Genomic DNA, 27291 nt, shown 5'->3' with positions numbered 1-27291 from the left:
CCCAGAGAAAAATAATAGGACATTATGCATGACCAAAGAAAAATTATCCTTAGGAAGTCTTAAACTGAGATCCACACTTACCTGGTGCACATTTCATGCAGCAGCGCCCTGCATGTATGTAATGCTTCTCGTTTTCACAGCTATCAGAGTTCTGCTGCGATACCTGGGAACCAGAAGTAGCCAATTAATCTCTATCCCCCTTAGTCTATAACAAAATTACAGAGCATATTCAAAAGCATGGATTAATGAGACTAAGCCAACATGGATTTAGTGAAGGGAAATATTGCCTCACCAATCTGCTGCATATCTTTGAAGGGGTGAACAAACATGTGGATAAAGGTGAGCCGGTCGATATAGAGGGGCATAATCGAACGGCGCCGGCCAAATAGCTGGCCAGCCATCTATTTGGCCGGCGCCGCAAAGAGCAGTCCCGAACCGTATTATCGAAAAAGATAGCCGGCCATCTTTCATTTCGATAATATGGTTGGGGCCTGCCAAATGTCAGAGATGGACAGGTTTGAGATGGCTGGCATCAATTTTCGCTGATAATGGAAACCGAAGCTGGCAATCTCAAACCCGGACAAATCCAAGGTATTTGGTCGTGGGAGAAGCCAGCATTTGTAGTGCACTGGTCCCCTGACATGCCAGGACACCAACCGGGCACCCTAGGGGGCACTTCTAAAAATTAAAAAGAAATAGCTCCCAGGTGCATAGCTCCCTTACCTTGGGTGCTGAGCCCCCAAAATCCCCCCAAAACCCACTCCCCACAACTCTACACCATTACCATAGCCCTTAGGGATGAAGGGGGGCACCTACATGTGGGTACAGTGGGTTTGGGGGGGGGGTTGGAGGGCTCCCATATACCACCACAAGTGTAATAGGTAGGAGGGGGATGGGCCTGGGTTCACCTGCCTGAAGTGCACTGCACCCACTAAAAACTGCGAGGGTCCCAAAAAACAACAAGGCAAACGATCTGCAAAATCTAATATGGGAAAGAAAACCAGCAGATCAATATCACAACAAAAAGATTTTATTGAAGATACCGTGTATGAACAAATCGCCTGACACCGGCCATGTTTCGCCCACCTAGGGCTGCGTCAGGGGCTAATTTGAAACCTTCGTAAAGGGGCAAATATGGTGCATAAAAGTCAAGAAAAAACCAGCTCAAACGGGAATCCTGTGGTCTCTAGAATACACAAATGGACACACCATTATTGAAACTTCACGAAGGTTTCAAATTAGCCCCTGTCGCAGCCCTAGGTGGGCGAAACATGGCCTGTGTCGGGCGATTTGTTCATACATGGTATCTTCAATAAAATCTTTTTGTTGTGATATTGATCTACTGGTTTTCTTTCCCACTAAAAACTGCTCCAGGGACCTGCATACTGCTGTCAGGGAGCTGGGTATGACATTTCAGGCTGGCATAGAGGCTGGCAAAAAAGTTTTTTAAAATTTTTTTTGGGATGGGAGGGGGTTGGTGACCACTGGGAGAGTAAGGGGAGGTGATCCCCAATTCCCTCCAGTGGTCATTTGGTCAGTTGGGGCACCCTTTTGAAGCTTGGTCGTGAAAAAAAAGGGACCAAGTAAAGCCGGCGAATGCTCATCAAGGCTGGCTTTCTTTTTTCCATTATCGAGCGAAGCTGGCCATCTCAAAGCACGCCCCCATCCTGCCTTCGCTACCCTACTGAAACGCCCCCTTGAAGTTTGGCCGGCTCCGCGATGGAAAGCAGTTGGCGCCAGCCAAAATCTGCTTTCGATTATACCGATTTGGCCAGTTTCAGGAGATCACCAGCCATCTCCTGATTTGTGTCAGAAGATGGCCAGCGATCTTCTTTGAAAATAAGCTGGATTGTGTATCTGGATTTTCAAAAGGCATTTGATAAAGTACGTCATGAAATACTCCAGAGGAAATTGGAAAGTCATGGGATAGGAGGTAGTGTTCTATTGTGGATTAAAAACTAGTGAAAGGATAGAAAACAGAGAGTAGGGTTAAATTGTCAGTATTCTCAATGGAGACGGGTAGATAGTGGGGTTCTGCAGGGGTCTGTGTTGGGACCACTGCTTTTCAACATATTGATAAATGATTTAGATATGGGAATAACAAGTGATGCAATTAAATTTGCTGATGACAAAGTTATTCAAAGTTGTTAAATTGCAAGAGGATTGTGAAAAATTGCAAGACGACCTTATGAGACGGGGGTTACAAATGACAGGTAATGTTTAATGTGAGCAAGTGCAAAGTGATGCATATGGGAAAGAGGAACCCAAACTATAGCTATGTGATGTAAGATTCCATGTTAGATTCTTTTCCTGGTCGGTGACTCCTAAGAGTCATCATTGATGATACTTTGAAACCCTCTGCTCAGTGTACTGCAGAAGCAAAGAAAGCAAATAGAATGTTACGTATTATTAGGAAAGGAATGGAAAATAAAAATGAGGATGTTATAATGCCTCTGTATCGCTCCATGATGCGACCACACCTTGAACACTGTGTGCAACTCTAGTCACCGCATCTCAAAAAAATATATAGTGGAATTAGAAAAGGTAAAGAGACCAGCGATGAAAATGATAAAGGAGATGGGATGACTTCCCTATGAGGAAAGGCTGATATGGATAGGGCTCTTCAGCTTGAAGAAAAGACGGCTGAGGGGAGATATGATAGAGGTCTATAAAATAATGAGTGGAGTGGAACAAGTAGACATGAATCGTTTGTTTACTCAGAGAACAGACAAAACAAAATCAACATTAGAATAAATTATTAATAAAAATATTCACCCTTTGCATAATATCAGACAGAGGTTGCCACATAATCTATTGCTATTTTCATTATGCAACATCAGTCTAGACAGTAAATATGCCTCATTAAATAGTATCGCTTTCAAGTGTTTTCTAAAAATTAAAAATAAAATAAAAACAGTTTTCCAACAATCTAACCTCTTTGTAGGTAGGCTATTCTAGTCAAAAATATTTTGCCACTGAAAATGACCTTTTATAGGTCTGGACAAGTTATTTTTTATTGATTTTTTATAATTTTAAGAATACAACCACAAGCATACACTTGTTAAAGTAACACAAATTATGAAAAATATACAAAAATAGTGAACAATATCACATCCAAAAAGAAAAAAAGCATTCTCCTTAGACCACAAATTGTGGGGGGAGGAGTTGAAATATCAAGGAGATGGAACAGAGGGAAAAACAGAGAAATACTAGGGGTATTTTTACTAAGCCGCAGTAAAAAGTGGCCTGCGGTAGTGTGGGCGCATGTTTTGGGCATGCAGTAGGCCATTTTTTTACAGCAGCTGGGGAAAATGGTTTTTTTTAATGGGCTGAGAAATGGGTATGCGCCTATTTACGGCCTGAACCCCTACCGGTAGTGCCAGATTGGTGCATGCTACCCTTGCGATAGCCCTCCCACGCCTTAGTAAAAGGGCCCTGTTTACTAAGTAGTGCTAAGGGTGTATTAGCATTTTTAGAATGCACTAATGATTAACACGTGCTAAACACTAAGTCGCCCATAGGAACATATGGGCGACTCTAGGTTTAGCTCGTTCTAATTATAGCTCCCGCTACAAACACTAGCTCAGCTTAGTGAACAGGGCCCTAAGTAAAGCTTAATGTGAGATATGAAACTCCATTATCTTTTAACACCCAAAGTCCCCAAACTGATCTTCTTTGGATTTATGAAAGTCTTCAGCTGTTCTGGCATAAAGAAAACATATTTTACTCCAGTAAAACAAAACAAACATTTACAGGGATAAGCTAAGAGAAATGTAGTCCCAAGGTCCTTAGTGTCCTGTCTCAATGCTAAAACAAAGTTTTGCTCCTCTCCTGCGTGCTCTTATGTACATCAGGCTAAAGAGGTTAAGGCTCTTCAGCTTGGGAAGAGACAGCTGAGGGGAGATATGATTGAAGGCTACAAAATCCTGAGTAGTGTAGAACAAGTAGAAATAAATCGATTTTTTACTCGTTCCAAAAGTACAAAGTCTAGGGGACACTCGAGAAAGTTACATGAAAATACTTTTAAAACAAATTGGAGGAAATATTTTTTCACTCGACAAATAGTTAAGATGTGGAACTCTTCGCCGGAGGAGGTGGTAACAGTGGTTAGCATATCTGGGTTTAAAAACGGTTTGGCTAAATTCCTGGAGGAAAAGTCCATAGTCTGCTATTAAGACAGACATGGGAAGCAACTGCTTGCCCTGGGATTTGTAGTATGGAGTGTTGCCACGATTTGGGTTTTTGCCAGGTACTTGTGACCTGGCTTGGCCACTGTTTAGAAAACAGGATACTGGGCTAGATAGACCATTGGTCTGACCCAGTATGGCTGCTCTTATGTTCTTTGCTCACAAAACAAAGTTTGTGAATTCAGAAAATACAGCCAAAGAATAACATTTAAATCTTGCTCAAAGACAAAAGATGTCAATAAAGTAGCTTTCTCAGATATATTTATTTATCACATTTATACCCCACAATTTTCCCACATGTTTGCAAGTTCAATGTGGCTTACAATAAACCATATAGGCTATCGCCAATCTGGTAGTTATGTAAATACAGTAGATTGTATCAGACAATGAATCTTCCAGTATGGCTGAGATATTATTAACATCAATCTTCTCAACTTGTGAATGATCAGCCGGTAATTCTCCAGCTGCTGTTTTGGAAACAGGAAGAAAATAAGCTTTATTTAAAGGAGGAATAGCTTCAGAGGAAAATGTTAATATTTCAACAGCATATTTATGAAATGCATCAACTGGATTAATCCCAAGTGGTTTTGGAAAGTTAAAAAAATGTAAATTCAATCTTCTGTTATAATTTTCAAACTGTTCAAGCTTCTTATGAATCAAAATATTGTCTTTGACTAAAGAAGCAGACACTGATTTCAAGTTACAAATTTTAACTTTGGACAAGTTAATGCTGCTGAGAGTTCGGCAATTTAAGCCTCCTTGTATTTTCTGAACGTAATAAAAGAGCAGGAACATATGGCTTTACGGCTGACATGAAATAAGGAGGAGCATCTCCTGAAAGAATCTTATGAACTACACAAAGAATTTTTTTCCCTTAATTCAAAAACAAATGGGAGCCAGTGCAAAGATGACAAGCTAGGATTGGTATATTCAAAACAAAAGGAGCCAGTCAGAAGCCTGGGAGCTGAGCTTTGTATAGCTTGTAATTCTTTTAGCATACTGCATAGCGAGAGTTATAATAACATAGACAAATGAAGATTAAAAGTCTGGAGAACTGTTCAAAAATCTGGTATTGTAAGAATCATGTCGAGCTTCTGACAGAGCCTCAGGCGAAAACAGAAGGAAGAAATCAGAGTCTTAAGAAATGGTGTTATGTAAAGAGAAGAGCTCTACAATGACTTCCAGACTTTTATTTGAATATATTTTGGAATTGAAATATTATCAACTTCTAAAGAAGTAGGTAGAAGACAATGGTAAACCACTTCTGTATCATGCCAAGAAAATCATGAGGGAGGGTCCCTCATTGTGTAATTGTCAGGAGTCAGCTCTGACTGAAGAGCACTTCTGGATCTGGAAAAAAGTAGGTAGTATAAGTGAAGATTTCAGCTTTAGAAAGGATACAGCTAATTATTGGCAAGCCATTCTTGGATCCTTCATTAACACTTTTTTGTTCTTGAAAATGCGTAGTCAAACTTGTCATTAAACGGGTTTCTAATCTAAGCTTTTGTACCTGGCACAATAGAGAATTAAGTAATTTACTCAGGATCTCATAGAGCAACAGAGGGAATTGAACCCTTTTCTCTCAGGTCTCAGACTACGGTACTAACCGTTAGGCTATTTATTTTGCTTCTTTGGGGGTAATACCAGAATCTGTAATAGGGCACACACCCCAGATGGTGTGGCCAGCATGAGGAGGTACCTAGCAAAGCTTGAAGAATTGTCTGGAATTTGGCAGCTAAAGCTTAATGCTAGAAGATGCAGAGTCATGCATTTGGGCTGCAAAAAACTGAGGGAGCGGTAGAGTATAGGGGATAAAGAACTTTTGTGTTCGGAAAAAAGCACAGGATGTGGGGGTGATCATATCTGATGATTTTAAGGTGACCAAACAAGTAGAAAAGGTGACAGCAAAAGCTAGAAAGATGCTTGGGTGCATAGAGAGGAATGGCCAGCAAGGAAAAGATGGTGATGATGCCCCTGTATAAATCTGCTGAGACCTCATTTAGAATAGTGTGTATAGTTCTGGAGACTGTACCTGCAAAAAGATATAAGCAGAATGGAGTTGATCCAGAGAGCACCTACTAAAATGGTCAATGGTCTTCATCATAAAACATATAGGGATGGACAAACATCTCAAAATGTATACTTTAGAAGAAATGCTGAACAGGGGAGATACGAGATTGACATTTAAATATTTCATGGCATAAATGGACAGGAGGTGAATCTTTCGACTGAAAGGAAGTTCTGGAATAAATGGCCATAGGATGAAGGTGAAGGAGTGTGTATTTTTTTTAGGACAGCGCCCATGCAGCTCTCATTGAGCTGCACAACGTCTCATATCCTGCAGTGGTCTTGTGTGACTAGAGAGTGCAAGAACAGCATGGTGAGTTCAGGCACTGTGCAGCTCAAACTCACCGAGAGTATCCAAGCGCAAGACTGAGAAGGAGAAAAAAGCAGCTATCTGGCAGTAGTGGTGTCACTGATTGAGATGGCAAACCGATGGAGCAGGCCACAGGAGAAGAACCACGGAGCATCCAAAGTCCACAGCAAGGAACAGCAAATGCAGCCATCAATGTGAGGAGAGGATAGCAGGCTGAAACCAAGGTGATCATGGCGGGGGGGGGGGGGGGGGGGGGGGAGGGTTGACAGATAGGGTACGAAGGAGGTTGTGGGATTAAAAGAGCGGTGAAATTTAGGGTGGTGGGTAACAAGAGTTGGTTTACTGGAGGGTCAGTAGGTAGCTGAATGATTATTTTGGGGGATGACTGGATTTGGAGAGACTGATGGGGGATGGAAATTGATGAGGATGGGTATCAGAGTTTAAAAGGTGAAGACTGGTGAAGGGATTGTTGGGGATAAGTTGGGAAGGTGAGAGAGACTAGGTGAAGACAGGGTAAGAAGGATAGAGAGGGAGGGCAACAATGCATTAAGGACCTAATTTAGTAAACTCCACTCCCTGAAGACACAGAATGGGAAAACATCTCCGTTAATTCTATTGGTTCCTCCTTCCTGTTCTTTAGCCTTGGAAGGAATGACAGGAAGGTTGCGAGAGCTCCAAGCTGGTGGCTCCTAAGCTTTCAAACTGTCCCCTACAGCAAATGTGTCAAGACCTGGCACAGAGTACACACGCTAACAATAATTTTACAGTTTGCACCTGCTGTTTGTGTGGGTGAAAGTGCTGTTCCCTCCCCCCCCCCCCCCCCCCCCCACACACACACACAGAATCACCCTCACCAGCCCACCAGGATCAATCTGGCTGAAAATGCTGACACTGTGGAAGCCCCACACACTTTTAGCTAGACAGTGGGAGGAACTGACAGGCAAATCAATTTACTTGGGTAAACAGTTCTTAAAATTGCCCATTTTACTGCTCTGTCAAGGAACCTGGTCCAGCCCTCCCATGTGTCCTCTCGTTCCCCTCCTGCAGTCTCTCCGAACCTCCCTATCTCCACAGATAAAGTAAACAGATGCTTGCAATTTCTTGATATTCAGATCCAATTGCCTTTACTCTCAATTGAGGAAGTATTTTAAGTACTTCCTCTTCTGGAAATGAATGTGTAATCATGGCACAATCATCTCTGTCCCTGTATCCTGTCTTAGGCACATCATCTTCCTTTTCTTCCCTATAGACTAAATTTAGTCACAACGAAAGCAGAAGATGAAAGACTAAGACCTTAATTGTAATATAAAGAAAGGGCCGCCAAAAATAATACTGTAGAAAGACATAAGCATATTTTATCACGGGTATTTAATTACTACACTTAGTTTTCACATTTACTTCTTCCAGATCTGAGGTCTTATATGCTGCAAAAATGTTAACAAATAATTTATCCATAACTTGCCCTCTTACATAGTTCACAGGAGTTCACATACATAAATTGGGCAATAGAAGCACGAAACCCACACCATTAATACATAAATTGCATCATTCCTCCTAATAATTGAGATAAATCCTTTAAACTGAGAGAAAGCAGTACCAAATGCCTGAGAAAACAGAAATGTCTTAAGCTTCTTCCGAAAAATAACCTCTGTTCCCAGCATGTGCACAGTTTCAGGTACAAGAATCAGCTGGTAAGGGTGAGATCCCACCACTTGCCAGCCCCTGGGAAAGATATGCTGTGGTGTTTCTGGTTCCTAGGTATAAGGGGATGGAATTTATACCACTTTCTGTGGTTAGAATCAAAGCAGTTTACATATTATATACAGGTATTTATTTTGTACCTGGGACAATGGAGGGTTAAGTGACTTGTCCAGAGTCACAAGGAGCTACAGTGGGAACCAAATCTGGTTCCCCTCAGGCCACTGCAGTAAGCATTAAGGATTAAGCTACTCCTTCACTCCAAACCCAGTCACTGTTTGGTTTCTTTGCCAGAGCTTGGTCTACATTACTCGGTGTCATCTCACTGAATCCTATTTGTCTCATTAAACCACACCTTCCCAAGCTCTGGGTCAAAACTTCAAATGGGGTCATAAAACAGGCGCTCATAGGATGTCATTGTACTGTGCATGCTTTCTGCAACTCCAGAAAGATTAGTAAACACTGCATTAAATGCTTCTTGATTCTGTCCCAATGTACTTTGCACTTGTGTCTCCTTTTGGGGTTCCGGTAGTTTCTGGTTCCCACCTCAGGTTCTGGGTTTGGGCAGGGAAGACCCAAGAGCCACCAGTAATGGAGGGCTCAACCCAAAGGGTAAATGGTGGCTGAAGGCAGAAGACTGCCCTATTTTTCCCCTGATGTCCGGATGCCATACACTGTGAGGAACCTAGGCCACTCACGACTCCTGGGTCTTCTCCATTAACAAGAACCATCACAAGAAGCAGCATGAAGGCTTAATATCATAGTTCCATTTCAGATTCAGGTAAGCTATCGGGCTCATTTTCGAAAGAGAAGGACGCCCATCTTTCGACACAAATCAGAAGATGGACGTCCTTTTCCCAGGTTCGTCCAAATCGGTATAATCGAAAGCTGATTTTGGACGTCCCCAACTGCTTTCTGTCGCAGGGACAGCCAAAGTTCAAGGGGGCATATCGGAGGCGTAGCGAAGGCGGGACTTGGGCGTGCCTAACACATGGACGTCCTCAACCCACAATGGAAAAAAAAGGGCATCCTGACGAGAACTTGGACGACTTTACCTAGTCGTGTTTTTCCTACGACCAAGGCACAAAAAGGTGCCCGGAATGACCAGATGACCACCGGAGAGAATCGGGGATGACCTCCCCTTACTCCCCCAGTGGTCACTAACCCCCTCAAAAAACATCTTTCAAAATATGTCGTGCCAGCCTCTATGTCACCCTCAGATGTCATACTCAGGTCCATCACAGCAGTATGTAGGTCCCTGGAGCAATTTTAGTGGGTGCAGTGCACTTCAGGCAGGCGGACCCAGGCCCATACCCCCCTACCTGTTACGTTTGTGGAGGAAACAGTGAGCCATCCAAAACCTACCAGAAACCCACTGTACCCACATCTAGGTGCCCCCCTTCACCTGTAAGAGCTATGGTAGTGGTGTACAGTTGTGGGTAGTGGGTTTTGGGGGGGGGTTGGGGGCTCAGCAGACAAGGTAAGGGAGCTATGTATCTGGGAGCAATTTCTGAAGTCCACTGCAGTGCCCCCTAGGGTGCCCGGTTGGTGTCCTTGCATGTCAGGGGGACCAGTGCACTGCTGGCTCTTCCCACAACCAAAGGGCTTGCATTTGGTCGTTTCTGAGATGGACGTTATTGGTTTCCATTATCACCGAAAATCAGAGACGACCAAGTCTAGGGACAATCATCTTTAAGGATGACCAAAATTTCAATTTTTGGACGTCCCTGACCGTATTATCGAAACGAAAGATGGACTTCCATCTTGTTTCGATAATACGGGTTTCCCCGCCCCTCCATTGGGACATTTTGCAAGGACGTCCTCAACAAAACGTGGACGTCCCTTTCGATTATGCCCCTCCACGTGAACTATTTAAATGGAAACCAGAGGACCTGCCTGAGCTTATTCTTATCAGGGTCCTAAAACTAATTTGAAGAAGGCTCCTGCAATATTCTTGCTCTGGGGGTGGCCTGCAGCACATAGGTCTCTCTGTAAATGAAACAAAGATTAGTGTGCCCTTGATGCAGACTACTCTTTGCCAAAATTTGCCAAGTTCAGGGTTTTGGTAGTTCTTTTGTTTTTTAAATATATTTTGTAAAGAATTTTTCTGAAAATATTTTTGTGGCTAGCAAATCTACAAGTCAATTTGCAGTAATTCAATGGTTCTTTTAGCAGAATGATTAAACAAGGGGTCTGCTTATTAAACAGCATTAGCTGTTTGACAAAGGATTTGTTAATGGCATGTGTCATAAGAGTTACTGTAGCACATTAACTGTTAGCACATGGTAATGGGACCCTAAAATTTTTCCAAATAACCCAAAAATGTCCTACTACAGCAGAAATGTCTGCCTGAAATTGAAGAGCACTTTTCCAAAACACTCAGCTCATATTTTTTGTCAGTTTTGAGCTATATGATTAATTCTGTTCATCAAGGCAAGATTCATTTACTGTAGCTTATTCCTGTGCCAAAACTCATGGTCTTAGTGAATTTTGGCACTGGAATAAGCTACAGTAAATTAATCTTGCAATGATGAACAAAATTAACTGCATAGCTCACAACAGGGCCGCCGAGAGACATAGCCGGGCCCGGGGCAGAACCGGACCGCTGCAAGCTGCTTCCCCACTCGCGCTGCCTCCCACCTCGCACTGCCGCTTCTGCCCACCTGCCCCCTTACCTTTCAGTTTTTGCCTCCAAGGGGGGGCCCAGGCCTGGGCCCAGTGCCAGCAAGCCACTTCCCGCAGTCTGTCCTCTTCTGCTGCTGTCTGTGCTGGGGGTTAGAACCCTGGTGATTGCATTAACATGATATTGCACTAATGCAATCATCTGGGTCCTTTGTGGCATGCAGGAGCAGGGGAGGACATACCCGGAAGCAGGCTGGCACCGGGCCCCCCTTGGAGGACGGGCCAGAGGAATTTTGCCCCCCAGCCCACAACTGACAAAAAATGGACCGAGTGAGGTCCAAGGCATCGATCTTGCAAAACAGTTGAGCTCTTAATTAATGAGACCTCCAAATTCACTAAGCCAACATTCTCGATGGCATTGAAGACTTCATGTGTGTCAAGGTTGAAGGAGGACACTTTGAACACAAATTATGAATTAACTAAGAAAAAAACCATTTTACTAACATATTTTCAAAGGTCATACTAAATGTTTGAACAATTACAAAGCATTTTGAAACTCTGTAGGGGGTCCCATGATAAATACAACCTTTCAACAACATGTATAACTTATTCATTTCAGAATTAACCCTTTTTCTTAAATGCTCAATGGCTTTGACTTTCCGAGCACCCTTCCAGACTCTTCTGGAATAATGTTAGATCAAACCACACTAACGTTTAAGATTATAAATCTCTACAATATCCTTTTTCATCTGCCTAATGAGGTCCACTCCCTTAGAAATACATAAATCATTTTCCCCAATATGCAACAACAAAATATGAGGTTCAGCAACCCAACGCCTCACTTGTAATAAAAGTAGGTAACATCTAGTCTCACTGCATTCCTCTAAGTGCCAACCAATAAGTCCAAAATCCATCTAATGCCAATCCCAATTTGTGTTCCCATTTTTGACTTCAGCATGTGCTTCTGGGCCCAGGGTATGTAATAATCTCCACAAATCCACAACACTCCCTCTTCCAATCTCCGAATTTAAGTTAAAATTATAAAGAAAGAATGAATGAACAATAAATAATTTTAACCCTAGCGCACATACATTTTATAAAGGGATGAACTCCATCTACCTATCTTTTTAATATTATCCATAGACATCCATTGTGCAGCTGCAAATGAAGCTGGCCCAATTCTAAAACAGTGAGTACCAAATGACATAGGATCAAAATCCAGTAGGCAAACAACAAAGTAGGAGGCCCTTTTACTAAGCCACGTAAGCGTCTACGTACACCCAACATATGCCAAAATGGGGTTACCGCATGACTACTGCGTGGCATTCCTAGGTTGGCTGCCACCCGGGGCAGATCGCTGCTGCGCACCCCCCCCCTGGGTGCAATGGCGTCCGTCCCCCCAGGGTACAGCACGACACCCCCTCTCCGGCACAATGACACCCCCTCCCCGGCGTATCAACTCCCCCCCCCCGGGGTGCATTCTTGGCTGCTGGAGGGTGCAAAGAGCAGCCGCGCGCCTGTCGGCTCCACTGGCTCCCTGCTCCCTCTGCCCTTGAACTCTACTCCTCTTAGAAGCCATAACCTTAGTGCAATACAATAAAATCAATGCAAACATTTAAAATTAAGCTTTTCAGCACAGCACCAGTCTTTTAAAAGGCAACACTTTAAAACCACTTCTACAACCTTAAAATACAGTACTCACATGCTTAACTGCGATTTCCTCTTCACCACAACAATTCATGGGAGGTGGAGGGGGGGGGGGGGGTGGAAGCTCTTGTGATAGGGCTGGTAACCGTGGCCCTAGAAAGAAGTAGCAACCCCAAGAACTACAATACCCAGAATCCCTTGAGACTGAAAGAGAAGGGCAGGCCCGAAAACCCAGAAGGGATTTTTAGCACTGACGGGAGGGGGAGTAGTTCAGGGAAAGGTGGGCCCTTTACCCCATTCACCAGCAGGGGGTGCAGAAAGAGAAGAAGCCCAATTCCTGTGGCTAGGAAAGCAATATATAATTCTACCCAGCTGTGAGGAGAGCAGGGTGGATTCCTTGAAAGCTCCCAGAAGCCAAGGAGAGGAAACGGAATCCATGGACTACATGGAGGAGGGAAAGGACCTGCCTCCAGAACTTCCTGACCTAGAGGAGCATGCAACCATGGATTGGGAAAATACAAATCCAGACCTTTCCACCTTAATGGCAGTGTGGGAGGCCACAGAAGTTTTGTTATTGTGAAATGGGAGGTGAATTGCCTGTCCTGATTTTTGCAGGGCACCTGAAGTGCACTGGAGAAGGAAAGGTGATTTAATCATTGTTTTTGTTTTTCTTCATGAACTTTCTGAGTTGAAATGTCTGAACTGTCTGGAACGAAGAGAAGGGGGAAGAACTGGTAATAAGCCCTTTTCAGGGGCCCTCTGAGTTCTGAACTGAACTGGAACCCTGTGAATAAAACAGGCTTTCCGTGGACAACCCATAGCGGCATCAGAAGACCCCCTTACACTCTTTAGCCAGCGCTATACATGCTGCCAAAAATAACCTCTGTCGCACAAACCGCAACCTTAAAACCTCACTTTACTATGGCCTCAAAGCAACCGACTCAGCTCAAAACTGGAAGGTAAGGAAAACAATGCTGTATACACTCACTAAAACAACTTAACCTCAAATTGCAATTAATTAATTAAACTCCCACCACAGAAACTTTCCTGAACAGACAAAACAAACACCTCCCGCCCCACACCACACAAACCTAAAAGAATGCCACCAAAGCTTTTTGACTCATTATTGGCCAATCACTGCCTCCCTTCCTCACTGCACTTTTCTGCACCTCACTTTAAAATTAGGGAGCTGGAGAGACATTCATGCCCACGTTATTCTGCACCAGCTGATTCGGGGGCTCCATTCATTTGCTGAATTTCTTTGAACACTATATGAAATTAACTTGTGAAATAGAGATATGCATTCCATACCAAAAAAAAAACATATGGGGCTAAGAAAAATCTCTCAGGAAAGTAAAATATTTAAAACTCAGAAATAAGAGGAAAGAAGTCAATATCTGTAAAGCTATATTCACAAATACTCATTGTATGGAAATAAAGCCTCAGACCTGGAGGCAGTCATGGAGGGGACTGACTTGAGGACAGTTATACCGGACTATTTGGGAAGGAAAATAGGAAGAAAAGAAGGAGGGGGGCATTATAAATACAGAATAATATTAAAGCACTAAGCTACTCCTCCACTTCGTGTGGAAAGAGTTTCTGATACCATGGTACCTAATTAACTAAGAGCCAGTGATGCTCAGTAGGAGATAAGCAGTACTAGTCCACACAAAGATGAGGCTCCTAAATTTCAGGAAACTCATTTTAAGACAGATGATCACTTCAAAGACTTAGGACAATCTAAATAGAAGAGCAGTGGGCACAATTAGAAGGAAATATGGTAAGGGCAGGAGATCAGTTTACTAGAAAAGTAAATAAATGCAGGTGTAAAAAAGCGGAAGTGGCAACAGATTATGTTGAAAAACTGCAAGAGATCGCAGCAAGTGGAGGACAGATGACAACCTCTGGAAATATAATACAAGCCTGGAAATTAATCAGGACATGAAAATAGCTACTACAGTAAAAGATACAGGTCTTACTGACAGGTGGTGGATAACATGACTAAGATGTGAACAGAATAATTAATGTGAAGGGGGATGATTACACAGACACTGGCGAAGACACATATCCCCCAATATTCAAAACCATTTAGCTGGCCAGAAATGGGACCTGGCTGGTTAAATGGCACTTAAATGGCTGTCGATTATTCAGCAGGGGATAACCATTCCCTGTTGAGTAATTTCACGTGCTACAGCCTAAAAACTGTAGATACCAAAAGTGGGGTATGTGATTTCTGGGGTTAATTACCTTTTTATTGATAAATGTTTCTCATTTTTTAGAAGACGTCTTTAGTCCCTAACTGAGGCTGAAATTTGGCAGGATTAGGCAGTTGATATCCCTCTATCTTGTGGTATAAATAAGTCACATACCCCACTTTTGGTACCTTTTCGCTCAGCGGGTCACAAATAGATTCCTGATGCCAGATCCATACAATCATAGATCAGTTTGCACTATATAAAGTGTTTTCTCTAAACAACATCCATAATGTGCAGATGTTTGAGCAGTTCATATAAATCCACCAACACACAAATTCGGCAACATAAGGCATAAAGAATTAATGTTGGTGTGACCACCGAAGGTGGAGGGACCCTCAAAACCTACTTAACAGTAGTACAGTGAAAAAAGGAGTAGGATGATCTGGCTCTTTCAATAACCCAGGGAGATGTATGTAGTTACAAAGTCTTTATTAATGGTCATTAAATGGCTCGACACAGCAGCCGTGTTTCGGCGTTTATGCGCCTGCCTCAGGAGTCTTGTGATGTTTGCACTCCTTGCTGACTTTGCCTCTGCAGGCTTTGGAAGGATCTTTTTTTGACTAATTTGGATTGTGATATCCCATTATTTTATCATACAAGAAATTTTGTTTTTCTCTTAAATCTTCTTGGAACATCACAAGACTCCTGAGGCAGGCGCACAAGCGCCAAAACATGGCTGCTGTGTCGATTCATTTGATGACCATTAATAAAGACTTTGTAACTACATACGTCTCCCTGGGTTATTGAAAGAGCCAGATCATCCTACTCCTTTTTTCGCTATAAAGAATTAATGTCCATTAAATTGTACAGCGCTGCGTAACCCTAGTAGCACTTTAGAAATGTTAAGTAGTAGTATTAAATAAAAATGCCCCATAAAATCAGTTGCAACCTTTGTATATAACCTCAACTACAAGACTCTTTTAATTCATGAAAGGCCAATGCACACCATTTATGAGCTTCAAAACATTATTGTAAAGTGCAAAGGCCCTTAATTGATTAATTTAATAAAAACTGCTGGCACAGTTCATAAATCTCAAAATACAATGACACACATATGAGCTTTAAAATGAAACACTAAATTCATAAATTTTAAACTGCAAAGCAAAAACATGAATCTTCTCAATAAATGTAGAAGTGCAAAACCAGCTGCCACTATGACATGTAGTCATAAATTTGCAGAATGCAAGAGCGCTGTAAATGAAAGAAACTCCTCAAACCATATGAAGACCCAATATGGTTCATGGACTCAAGAAGGCAACCAGAGAGGAAATCCAAAGAGCAAGAAAACAAAAGAACCAAAAGAAGGAACCAGTGTGACACAAGAGAAGTTTTTTTACCTGCTTGATAGTATCTCACCTGTGTTGCATTACCAAGACTGACCCCTGATGCAGGAACTATGCCGAAACATGGCCCATGTCGGGCCTACATTAAAGATTTGACATTCACCACTCTTGGAAGCTCATGAACTTGAGGAGACAGAGATTCAATATAGTTCATGTTTTGGCAATGCAATTCTTAATTGATGATTTTGATGTGCAAAATGCTTCTATAACTGCTTCTTAGTCTCTTTTCTTTATGCAGACTGCCTCTAAAAGTTTGCAGATTTTCTCACTCGAGTTTGATAATCAAATTATGTACACTTTGCACATTAAATGTTATGCATTCAGCGGGTTCATCAGCATAGAAGTTAGTCTCCCATGTATTAAAATTTCAGATATAAGCAATTATTAGGAACCATTATTGCAGATGTAGAAAGGACATACGTGTATTAGATTTAAGGTTTCTGAGATTTGTAGCAAATATAATTTCCCTTCCCCATTACTTCACCCTATTACTTCACACTTCATAACTGTGATGATCATAAACAACTGGATCTTAATTTTGATATTGATACAACATTTCTATTTGGAAAAATTGTTTATTTCCGATTATGATGTTTATATCTTTAAAACTTAATAAAAAGAGTTGAAATGAGAAGTTAAAGTTTCCTACAATAAGGGATGGAAAAGATAGCACAAGGAAGAATGAAGCTAGAAATCAAAGTTGAGTGATATTGCGGAAGGGCTGTCTGGTAAGGTTTGTCTCTGAGGATGATACCAAACTCTGCAACAGGGTGGACACCCTGGAGGGTGTGAATGACATGAGGAAGGACCTAGCGAAGCTGGAGGAATGGATCAATATTTGGCAACTAAGATTTAATACTAAATGCATGGTCATGCACTTGGGTCACAAGAATCCGAGGGAACAGTACAGTATAGGGGGTGAAATGCTTCAGTGTACGAAGGAAGAGCAGGACTTGGGGGTGATTGTGTCTGATGACCTTAAAGCTTCCAAACAGGAAGAAAAAGCGAAGGCCAAAGCCAGAAGGATGTTTGGGTGGATGTTTGGGTGCATAAAAAAAGGGATGACCAGCAGGAAAAAGGAGATGATAGTGCCATTGTATAAGTCTCTGGTGAGGCCCCATTTGGAGTACTGTGTGCAGTTCTGGAGACCACACCTATGAAAAGATATAAACAGGATGGAGTCAGTCCAGAGGGCGGCTACAAAATTAGTAAGCGGTCTGGAACACAAAAAATATAGGGACAGGCTTATGAACCTCAACATGTATACGCTGGAAGAGAGGAGATATGATAGAGACGTTTAAATATCTCAAGGACATTAATGTACAGGAAGTGAGCCTTTTTCAACTGACGGAAAACTCTGGAATGAGGGGGCATACAATGAAATTAAGAGGGAATAGGCTTAGGAGTAATCTAAGCAAGTATTATGGAAAGTATTATGGAAAGTATCATGGAAAGTGTGGTGGAAGCGTGGAATGGCCTTCCGGTGGAGGTTGTGGAGTCGAGGACTGTGTCAGAATTTAAAAAGGCATAGAATAAGCACATAAGATCGCTTAGGAAAAGGAAGAGTTAGGGGTTACAGAGGATGGGCTGACTGGATGGGCTATTTGGCCTTTATCTGCCGTCATGTTTCTATGAAAGGAAGAAGAGACAACAGATAAAAGAGATACCGTGGTGACTAGGTGAATGGAGTAGTCCTCTAAGAAAGAATGTACTGAAGGAGAAAGACAGCGCTCAAACCTGCATGAGGGGTAAGATTAACAGCCTAGTATGAACAGCAGAGCCTACCAAGCAAGAGGTGCAGGAGAAAGATATCTTCACCATGACAGAGAACACCACATGAAGCCAGGTCTCAAAGAAAGAAGATGGAGAGACTAAGAGATAAAAAGGTCATAAATTTAAGCAAAAGGAGGACAGCAAGTATTCCATGAGGAAGATAAGGAACAGAAAGAAGAGGGAACAAGAGATAAAAGGTTGATGTCCAGGAATCTAGAGGTCTTGCAAAGTTTATTAGAAAGTAGGGCTGAATTACAAAAACTGCAGGTGGAAAAAATGGAATTTCAAAGGCATCTCATGCAACAGAAATTCTTTGAATTTAGTAATAAATCTAGTACTATGCTAGCCCGCTTTCTTAAGCAACGTCAGGTCAATAGTACAATATCGATGATTAAGGGACAGGGAGGGATTCCTTTGTACAGTGACAGGGCTATACGTGACCAATTTGTGCAATACTACACTACTTTATATGCGAGAGGGGCGGAGGTTCCCAGGGAGGAAATACAACAATATTTGCAGGAGTTGGGACTCCAGCAATTATCAGGATCACAAAGGGAGATGTTAGAGCAACCCATAAACCATAAAGAAGTGTTTGAAGTAATTAAAAATTTAAAAGGGGGGAAGGCTCCGGGACTCGATGGGTACACGGCCAAATTTTATAAGGTCTTTTCCAAGGAACTGGTGCCTGTCCTATGTAGAGTGGGTAACAGTGGTTTGACAGGCGGATCTTTCCCACCTAGTATGCATGAGGCGGGGATATCGGTTCTGTTAAAGCCGGGGCTTGATCCAGGAGTGTGTGGTTCATATAGACCGATATCCCTGATAAACGTGGATATTAAGATCTTAGCCAAGATAATGGCCAATAGGCTGGGGATAGTGCTGCCGTATTTGATAAATGAAGACCAATCTGGTTTTGTGCCCAAGAGACAGGTGGTAGATAATATAAGGAGATCATTACATATCCTATGGGGTACTCAACAAAGCGAAGAGCCGCTGGCTTTTTTGACAACGGATGCCGAGAAGGCATTTGACAGGGTGGAGTGGAACTATTTATGGGAGGTGATGAGTGAAATGGGATTTGGGGAGAGATTTGTGGGATGGTTACAGTGCCTATATAAATCACCGGTAGCCAGAATAAAAGTGAATGGGGGTTACACAGGACAGTTTACGATTCAAAGGGGGACACGGCAAGGTTGCCCTCTCTCCCCATTGTTGTTTGCGATCTCCATTGAACCCCTGGCACAGCGGGTGCGAATCCTAACAGACATTAAAGGGGCGAGGATAAGGGACACAGAGCATAAAATAGCTTTATTTGCAGACGATGTCTTGTTTTATGTTGGGTATCCACTATTGACATTGCCTATTATTAAACGGGAACTGGATAGATATGGGGGGATGTCTGGCTTTAAAGTTAATTACGATAAATCTGAATTGATGGGGTGACTCTCTCAGACAGCGAGGTAAATAGATTGCTGGAGTCCTACTCATTCAAAAAAGCGGCAGGGCATTTTCGGTATTTGGGAATTCAGATTCCGAGGGATTTATCTCAATTATACTTATTGAATTATATCCCACTGTTTAGGGAAATAAGGAGAGATCTAAGTAAATGGAGGCATGGCTGGCTGTCATGGTGGGGCAGGATAGCAGCAATAAAAATGAATCTGCTCCCCCGGCTTTTATTCTTTTTCCAAACCTTGCCAATCTCAGTCCCTAAGGGAGAGATATCTAGATTGCAATCTGAAATATTCCGGTTCATTTGGGGAGGGAAGGGGGCCAGACTTTCCAGGAAGATCATGTGGAGAGCAGTGGATCTAGGGGGTAGAGGTATTCCCAATTTACAATGGTATTACGGGGCGGCCCAATTAAAATTTATGACGGAGTGGAATAGGGGGGACGAGACAGCATTAACAAGGTTGGAACAGCATTTTGTGAAGGGATATTCTCTAAAGGGAGTATTATGGGCTTCCATATCTACTAAAACTTATAAACATATAACGAGGAACCCATTTATCATGCACTTGTTAATGATATGGGGGTCACAAAGGGATAAATTAAGAGGAACGAGATTATCATCCACCAATGCATTAATTACTCAGGAGCCCAGCTTTCCGGCGGGAAGACAGGGTAGGGGATTTGTAGGGTGGGCACGCAGGGGATTGGTCAAATTTAGTGATTTACTAGATTCAGGGGAAATTAGACCCTTTGAGGAACTACAGGAAACATACGGACTAACACAGACAGATATATTTGCCTACTTGCAAGTTAAACACTTTGTTGGTAAGCAGGGATGGGGTAGTCCTGCAATGGAGAAGGCGGAGACCTTTGAAGACACATGGAGTTTCGTGAGCAAAAGGGGGAAAGGTATAACTCTGTTTTATCGCCATCTCCGGGGGGAGGAATTCATTAAATTTCCATATATGAAGGAGTGGGAGCGAGATTTAGGGAGTGAGCTGAATGTGACTGAGTGGAAATCTATACGCAGGGAGGTGAATAAGGCGTCAATATGTGTATTGATTAAAGAAAATGCATACAAAGTATTAAGCAGATGGTACTACACACCTGACCGGGTGAAAAAGATGTATCCTGATACTAATGATCAGTGTTGGCGTTGTGGAAAAGCAGTGGGAACGTATTGGCATATATGGTGGTCATGTACTGTTTTGCAAACTTTTTGGTCAGATGTTGCAAGCTCTCTCACTAAAGCACTGAAGGTTGATTTCCCCTGTGATCCTAAATGGTGCCTTCTGGGGGGAGGGAATAGAAGGGGTTTGAAATGGCATAGACGCGTAAAACGCATAAGTCTGGCGGCAGCGAAGTCCCTCATAGCTTTTCATTGGAAATCGAAATTGGGACCGACCGGACAGCAATGGGCAGCAAAAATTAAAATAGTGGCCGAGATGGAGAAACTAACAGATCGCAGACTAGGGCGATTAAAATTAGATGCTGAGGAGTGGGTACATTTGGATAACATACTGGGTGAAATGTAAAGTTTAAGTTACTATGTATAGGGGAAGGGAAGGGAGTTAGTTGGGGTGGGAAAGGGAGGGAGGGGGAAGGGGAATAAATAGATTCAAGGAAGGGAGGAGGGGGGGACAAAAATGGAGAGTGGGTAGGTCGAAAAGAGAACTATGCACTTATACATGTATATGTCTAACATTGGAGGTATATTGTTCTACAAGGAATGTAACATGTGTTCAGTATTTTGAGGTGTTATGCTTGTTAAGCTCTCAATAAAAACTTTAAAGTAAAAAAAAAAAAAAGGTTGATGTCCATAGATGGGTGAGTTCACTTGAATGGCCAGCACTGGCGTTGGCATCTTCAGCTGAGAAGGAAAACGAGAAAAGTGAAGAGAAGTGCCATCCCAAAGCAGCCTCCCCCCACCCTCCCCACACACAGGCTTAGCTCCTTGTTACGGTATTGGGTGACACCACATCATGCTGCATGTTTGATGGACTGTGAACTGCTATGAACTCAATTCCTGTGGTACTGTGGTCCCCTTCTTCCTATTTGTGGCATATTTTCAAAGAAAAAAAGAGGAAGTAGGGCTGCATCATAGTTCATAGGCTATATGGTTGCACAGACGTACACAATCTAATGCATAGCTCCCTATGGTTTGAGTTGTTGTACAGCTATGTCCTGAAGAGGTGGAGAGAAGGGCTATGGAAGCCCAGTTGCGAGAAATCAGTAGCGATGGACCTGGTTGGGGATGGTTGTGTTAATGGAGGACCAAGGTCAAAGAGCAGTAAATTTTGAAATTAACTCAGGTGGCCAGAAGCCTTGTGCCAGCCCTGTTCATCTCTTCAACAAGACTTACAAAGAAAACCCACAACCTTACTAAATCACCTCGCCAACCCACCCAATTATGAAAGTCTACTTTCTATACCTATCCACCTAAATCTTACCTTCTTTCCCTTATTTTATATTTTCACATCACTAATTGTATCTGACATCCTGGAATGACAAAGCCATAACAGGACTCTGTAAGCCACATTGAGCCTGCAAATAGGTGGGAAAATGTGGGATACAAATGCAATAAATAAATAAATAAAGCTTAACAAGTGGAAAAAACATCTGAAGCGTAGCTTATGGAATTCTTTCCAATTCCTCTGTATGAACACAAGAATATTTTAAAATTATGCAAAAGTTGTAAGGAATATATACAAACATTCACTAGCAAGGCTGGCCCACTGGCAGTGCTGTACACTGCCATGCATAGGACCTGAAACTGATTCATGGGGGCATGCCTATTGCTCTCTGGGTTAGTGAGGTATTGCAAAGGGAGTCAGCAGTCATTGTGCAATGGTAATCTAGAGACTAGATTTATGGTCTTTGCAGGGTTCCTGAAGAAGTCCTAAGGCATGCTTCCTGGCTCAGAACTAGCAATCCAGCGACAGGGCTAAATGAGATGTGAAGAGATATAAAAATGTATTTATTTTAAAATATTTTAACTCATCTATCTGCAGGGTATAAAACACCAAAAGACATGCTCAATGGTTTTATAACACATTAAAAACACTTCCAATAAAATAGCAGTGAGTACAAACCCTTAACGAGCTGCTACCACAGCCTTACCACCTGACCATCTTCCACAAACCAAAAGCCAAACCTACTAAAAAGCTAGTCCAAACAAGTGTGCTTTCAGTAACCTCCTAAAATGTACCTTGCCAAACTCCAGTCAGACAGCCTGAGGCACAGAATTCCACTGCCTACTGAAAAGATTGATTGCGGGTTTGGGCCAGACAGTACCGCTGTGCTGTATCTACAGAGAGCAATCCCCGCCTGCTACATCTCAAAGACTGGTACATAGCATGGCCTATGGGAAAAATACCCTAGTGAAGGGCTTATGGGGCTATAAGCCCTATATAGGCCAATTCTGACTGAGCTAGAAGCATAAACATACAGGAGGAAAGTGCTGGACACTATCCATGATGTATTGTAAGCCACATTGAGCCTGCAAAGAGGTGGGAAAATTGTGGGATACAATGCAACAAATAAATAAATTTTATGCAATGACACCTAGGATCCTGTTTACTAAGCCATGCTGTAGGCGTGCTAGCAGTGTGAGCTAAAAATTAGCATGCGCGCTAACGCTAGAGACACCTATATATTCCTATGGGTGTCTCTAGTGTTAGCACACCTTAGTAAACTGGGCTCTTAGGGGTTCTTTTACTAAGGTGTGCTGAAGAATGGTCTGTGGTAGTGTAGGCACGTGTTTTGGGCACGCACAGATCCATTTTTCAGCATGCCTGCAAAAAATGTCTTTAAAAAAATGTTTTAACGAAAATGGACGTGCAGCAAAATCAAAATTGGAGCTCGTCCATTTTGGGTCTGAGACCTTACCGCCACCCATTGACTTAGCGGTAAGGTCTCGCACGTTAACTGTCTACGCACGTAGAATGACAATTACCGCCCGGTTTCTGCCGCGTGCCAGAACATAAAAATTATATTCCGAAGAGCGTAGTGGACGCACATCAAAAATGGAATTATCGCAAGGGCCAAACAGTAGCCAGGAGGTAACTCCAAATTGATGCGCGTTGGGCACGTATGGGTGCCTACGCAGCTTAGTAAAAGGGCCCCTTAGTTACTAATAACTGGGGTTAACAGTAAAATAACACATCTTAAAAGTAGCCCATGTTGATAACTTCCCCTCAAAATATGACATGGCTCACACCTTCCAACATCTCAGTACTGCCAGGCAAGGACCTTAGCGTTTCTGCACCATTGAGAACATATGCACACAGTGGGGTTTTTTCCAACACATATTAATCCCTAAAGTTAACTTATTTTGTAGATGTGAAAAAAGCATCTGATAAAATTCTACTAAAAATTTCTTGCACAGCTGGCCATAAATGTCTTAGGCTAAAATTTTAATGTGGCTTTATGAATGCCACTGGCCAAGCAGCAACATCAGAGGCAGCAACTTGACTGACCAAAGTTATTTGGATGGAGCCTTTGTATGGACTATGATTAAGAAATGCCAACCTTTATAAAAAAAAAAATAGTCTAGTCAACTGATTATTAAGATGTGCTTAAACATATTCAACTTTTTTTCCTTTGGGGAAAATACTTATTTGCACAATCATTTATTCCTCTGTTGCAAAATAGATTTTTAAAAACATTAGATTGAAGTCCATTTGAGTTAGTTATTAATAACCAAGCAGAGAGACACAAAGAGGGGCATTTTCGATATGATATCTAAATCCAGCTTTGGACGTTTTGCTCAAAACGTCCAAAACCCAAACAGCAAACAGTCATTTCCAAAACAGCAAAACATCTGTCTTTTTTTTAAAATGGTCATTTGCTATTTATATTTATTTAAACATGGTTGGATCCAAGATGCTGCTGGTGAACAGACGTGTGTCCTGAGAGCTCCCTCACCCTGAGCGTTTTTTGGCGATTCGGCGCGTCCCCTTAAGGAATGGGGAAGAGAAAGGGGAAAACCGGGACCCCTGCCTCCTCGGGACCGGTTATGAACCCTACCTCATGCCAACCAACCCTAGAGATGTACGGAGTCCGGGCGCCGGCGACCCCAACGCTTACCTCAGTTGCGCAGACATCCGCAAACAGCAGCAGCGAGGGAGTGACTCTTAGTCCTCCCCTGCCAGGTTCAACCCCGCTACAACTCGGAAGCAGTGGTGTGTTAGAGAGCGATCACATGAAGACGTCCGAAGTGGGCTTAGTCGGACATGTGCTCGGAGGAGGCTCTTCCACTGAATTTCTCTCTCGAGGAACATCAATCGGGGTTTTGAGATCTACCTCGACGCCAGAGCAGCCCAGAGAAGGTATCTCCAGGGGATTTTGTAGCCCGGTAAGACCTATGGTTGTCACAATGGACACTCTCTGGGACGCCATTCAGGGGGTAAAATCATCTTTAAGAAGAATCTCAGAGTCCCTTCAGTGAGAGACTCTGGAACTTAAGAATAATTTCTTGCAATTATTCAGTAAAGTTGAAGGTTACAAAAATGATCTAAAAAAAGTTGAGACTGAACTAGAATCCTCTAAAGAAGTTGCAACAGCCCTAATTAAAGAGAAAAATGTGTTTGCTAGAAAAATGGAGTCTCTTGAGAATCAACTCAGGAGGAATAATCTGAGATTTTTGAATTTCCCAGTATCTATGTTTCTCTCTCCATCAGAGCTGATAAAGAAGTATTTCTCAGACGTTCCGGGTTTCACAACTAATTATCTGCCAATTAATAAAGTTTACTATATAAAAGGGCAAAGAGCACGTGAACAGTTACCTAAAGAAACTTTAAATATTACAGACATTTTGGAAACATCTGTGGAAATAGAAAGAGCAACTTTGTTAGTTTCCTTCACCTTTGAACTAGATAAGATTAATGTTTTACGTTTATATTTTCGGCACATGAATGAAGTATTCCTGGGGGGAAAGATAAGCATTTTTCCTGATTTGTCTAAACAAACTCAGTTAAGGAGGAAAGAACTCTTGGCTTTAAAGTCAAGAGTCATAGCCCTGGGGGCATCCTTCTTTCTTAAGTTTCCCTCTAAATGTTTAGTATCCTATGAAACAAGTAATTATGTCTTTACTGATCCCAAGAAACTTCAAGAATTTGCTAAAGAAAGTATGAGAAATCCTCCTGTGTAGTTTACCAGATTTTCTACTGCTGTCTGACTTGTATCGTTGGGATAGCTTCTGTTCTAGGAAAATTATTTAATTTAGTTATTATTAATAAGATTATTTCCTGACTCTTGGATCCCACATGTTGTGGTCTAAGAATTACTGTATATTTCTTTATGTATTTCTTTTTCTCATTTAATTGGTTTAATTTCCAGAAATTTCTGATTATTATGTTCACTTATGGATGTTATAAAATAATTTAAATATTTATTTAAACATTTTTATTCCACCTATAACTAAGTGAATCACAAATGTACATATGTAATAAAATCACCAAAAACAGAAAATACTCTTAACAAGTCCATAACAAAGGAGTCAACCCCATGCCTTTACAATCAAATACCTCTACACATTCTTAAAAATCCAGGCAAGTTATTCCATATCTGTGAACCAGCAAACGAGAATGCTGCTACTCGAGTGAAAGCATATTTCACAAAACTCAATTTTTCATTTGCAAGTAACATTGAAGATTCTGAATGCAAAACTCTTAACGGGTGATACACAACAATCACCTGCTTAAAATACCAGGGAATTGATGTTCAATATAACACTTGATGAACCAACCGTGCAATGTTTTTGTGCTCTGCGCGTTTATCTTTTTGGTCTATTTTTGGAAAAAAATGTCCACGTGAAAAACGCACAAAATCAAGCCATTGGGATGGAGGAGGAGCCAGCATTCTTAGTAGACTGGTCACCCAGACATCCCAGCAGAGCAGTGGGGCATCCTAGGGGGCACTGCAGTGGACGTCACCAAAAGCTTCCAGGTACACATTGCACCGTTGTTCCCTTTAATTGTATAGTGAGCCTTCCAAAACCTACTGTACCCAAATGCACACCACTACAATAGCCCTTATGGCTGCAGGTGTCATCTATATGTGGGTACAGTAGGTTTTTGATGAGTTTTGGAAGGCTCACACTTTCCACCACGAGTATAACAGTTAGTGGATTATGGGCCTGGGTCCCCTTCTCCACAGTACACTGCACTGACCACTAGGCTATTCCAGGAATCTGCTTGCTGCTCTAATAGGAGTGACTATAACATCTGAGGCTATCATAGAGGCTGGTATGTACTGCTTCGTTTACATCTTTGGAGGGTGGAAGGGGATCAGTGACCACTGGGGGAGTAAGGGAGGTCATTCCTTTATTCCTCCAGTGGTCATCTGGTCATTTAGGGCACTTTTTTGTGGCTTAGTCATTGTTAAAACAGGTCTAGCTCAAAACGCTTCGTTTTAGTTCTGGACATTTTTGTTTTGTTCCATTATGGCTGAAAAACATCCAGGTCTTAGGAACGCCCAAATCCCACCTTTAACACACCCCCTTGAGATCTGGAAGCATTGCAGACAAACTGCATAGAAAAACGTCTAGAAAATGGGTTTCGAAAATACTGATCTGAACATTTTGGTGAGAAAAAAAGTCCAAATGCTGCTTTATGCCACCTTTCAGATGTTTTTCTCTTTCAAAAATGAGCCCCAAAGAGCTCTAGTTTACATAAAATGCAGAGATCAGAATTGAGAAGTCCAGACTGGGACATGCTCAATTCCGATGCACTGGGAGCAGCCATTTTACAAATATACACGCTGAAAAAATGAACAGCTTCCATGTGGAGGTATTGGCAGTTACACATGGAAGTGACAATCTGACAACTTCCACATTTATAAAAACCCACATGTCTTAAGTGTCACCAATGAAACAGTGAGGCAACACTTTTAACTTGTTTTCACTTTGGAGGAAGAAATAAACAATGTGGGATTAT

The 27291-nt window shown here is 42.1% G+C and overlaps 1 protein-coding gene across 3 annotated transcripts in view; it reads right to left on the bottom strand.

Moving 5' to 3' along the window:
* Positions 1 to 27291, bottom strand: part of TNFRSF11A (TNF receptor superfamily member 11a) — a 174366-nt gene that overhangs the window by 97296 nt on the left and 49779 nt on the right. For all 3 annotated transcript variants that reach the window (XM_030203243.1, XM_030203251.1, XM_030203261.1), the window contains exon 2: positions 82 to 163. In XM_030203243.1, coding sequence (XP_030059103.1) covers positions 82 to 163 — 82 coding nt within the window. The remainder of the gene's footprint in view (positions 1 to 81; positions 164 to 27291) is intronic.

Source organism: Microcaecilia unicolor, chromosome 1, assembly GCF_901765095.1.
Source record: "Microcaecilia unicolor chromosome 1, aMicUni1.1, whole genome shotgun sequence".
Classification (NCBI taxonomy): domain Eukaryota; kingdom Metazoa; phylum Chordata; class Amphibia; order Gymnophiona; family Siphonopidae; genus Microcaecilia; species Microcaecilia unicolor.
This window is presented reverse-complemented; position numbering and strand designations above follow the sequence as displayed.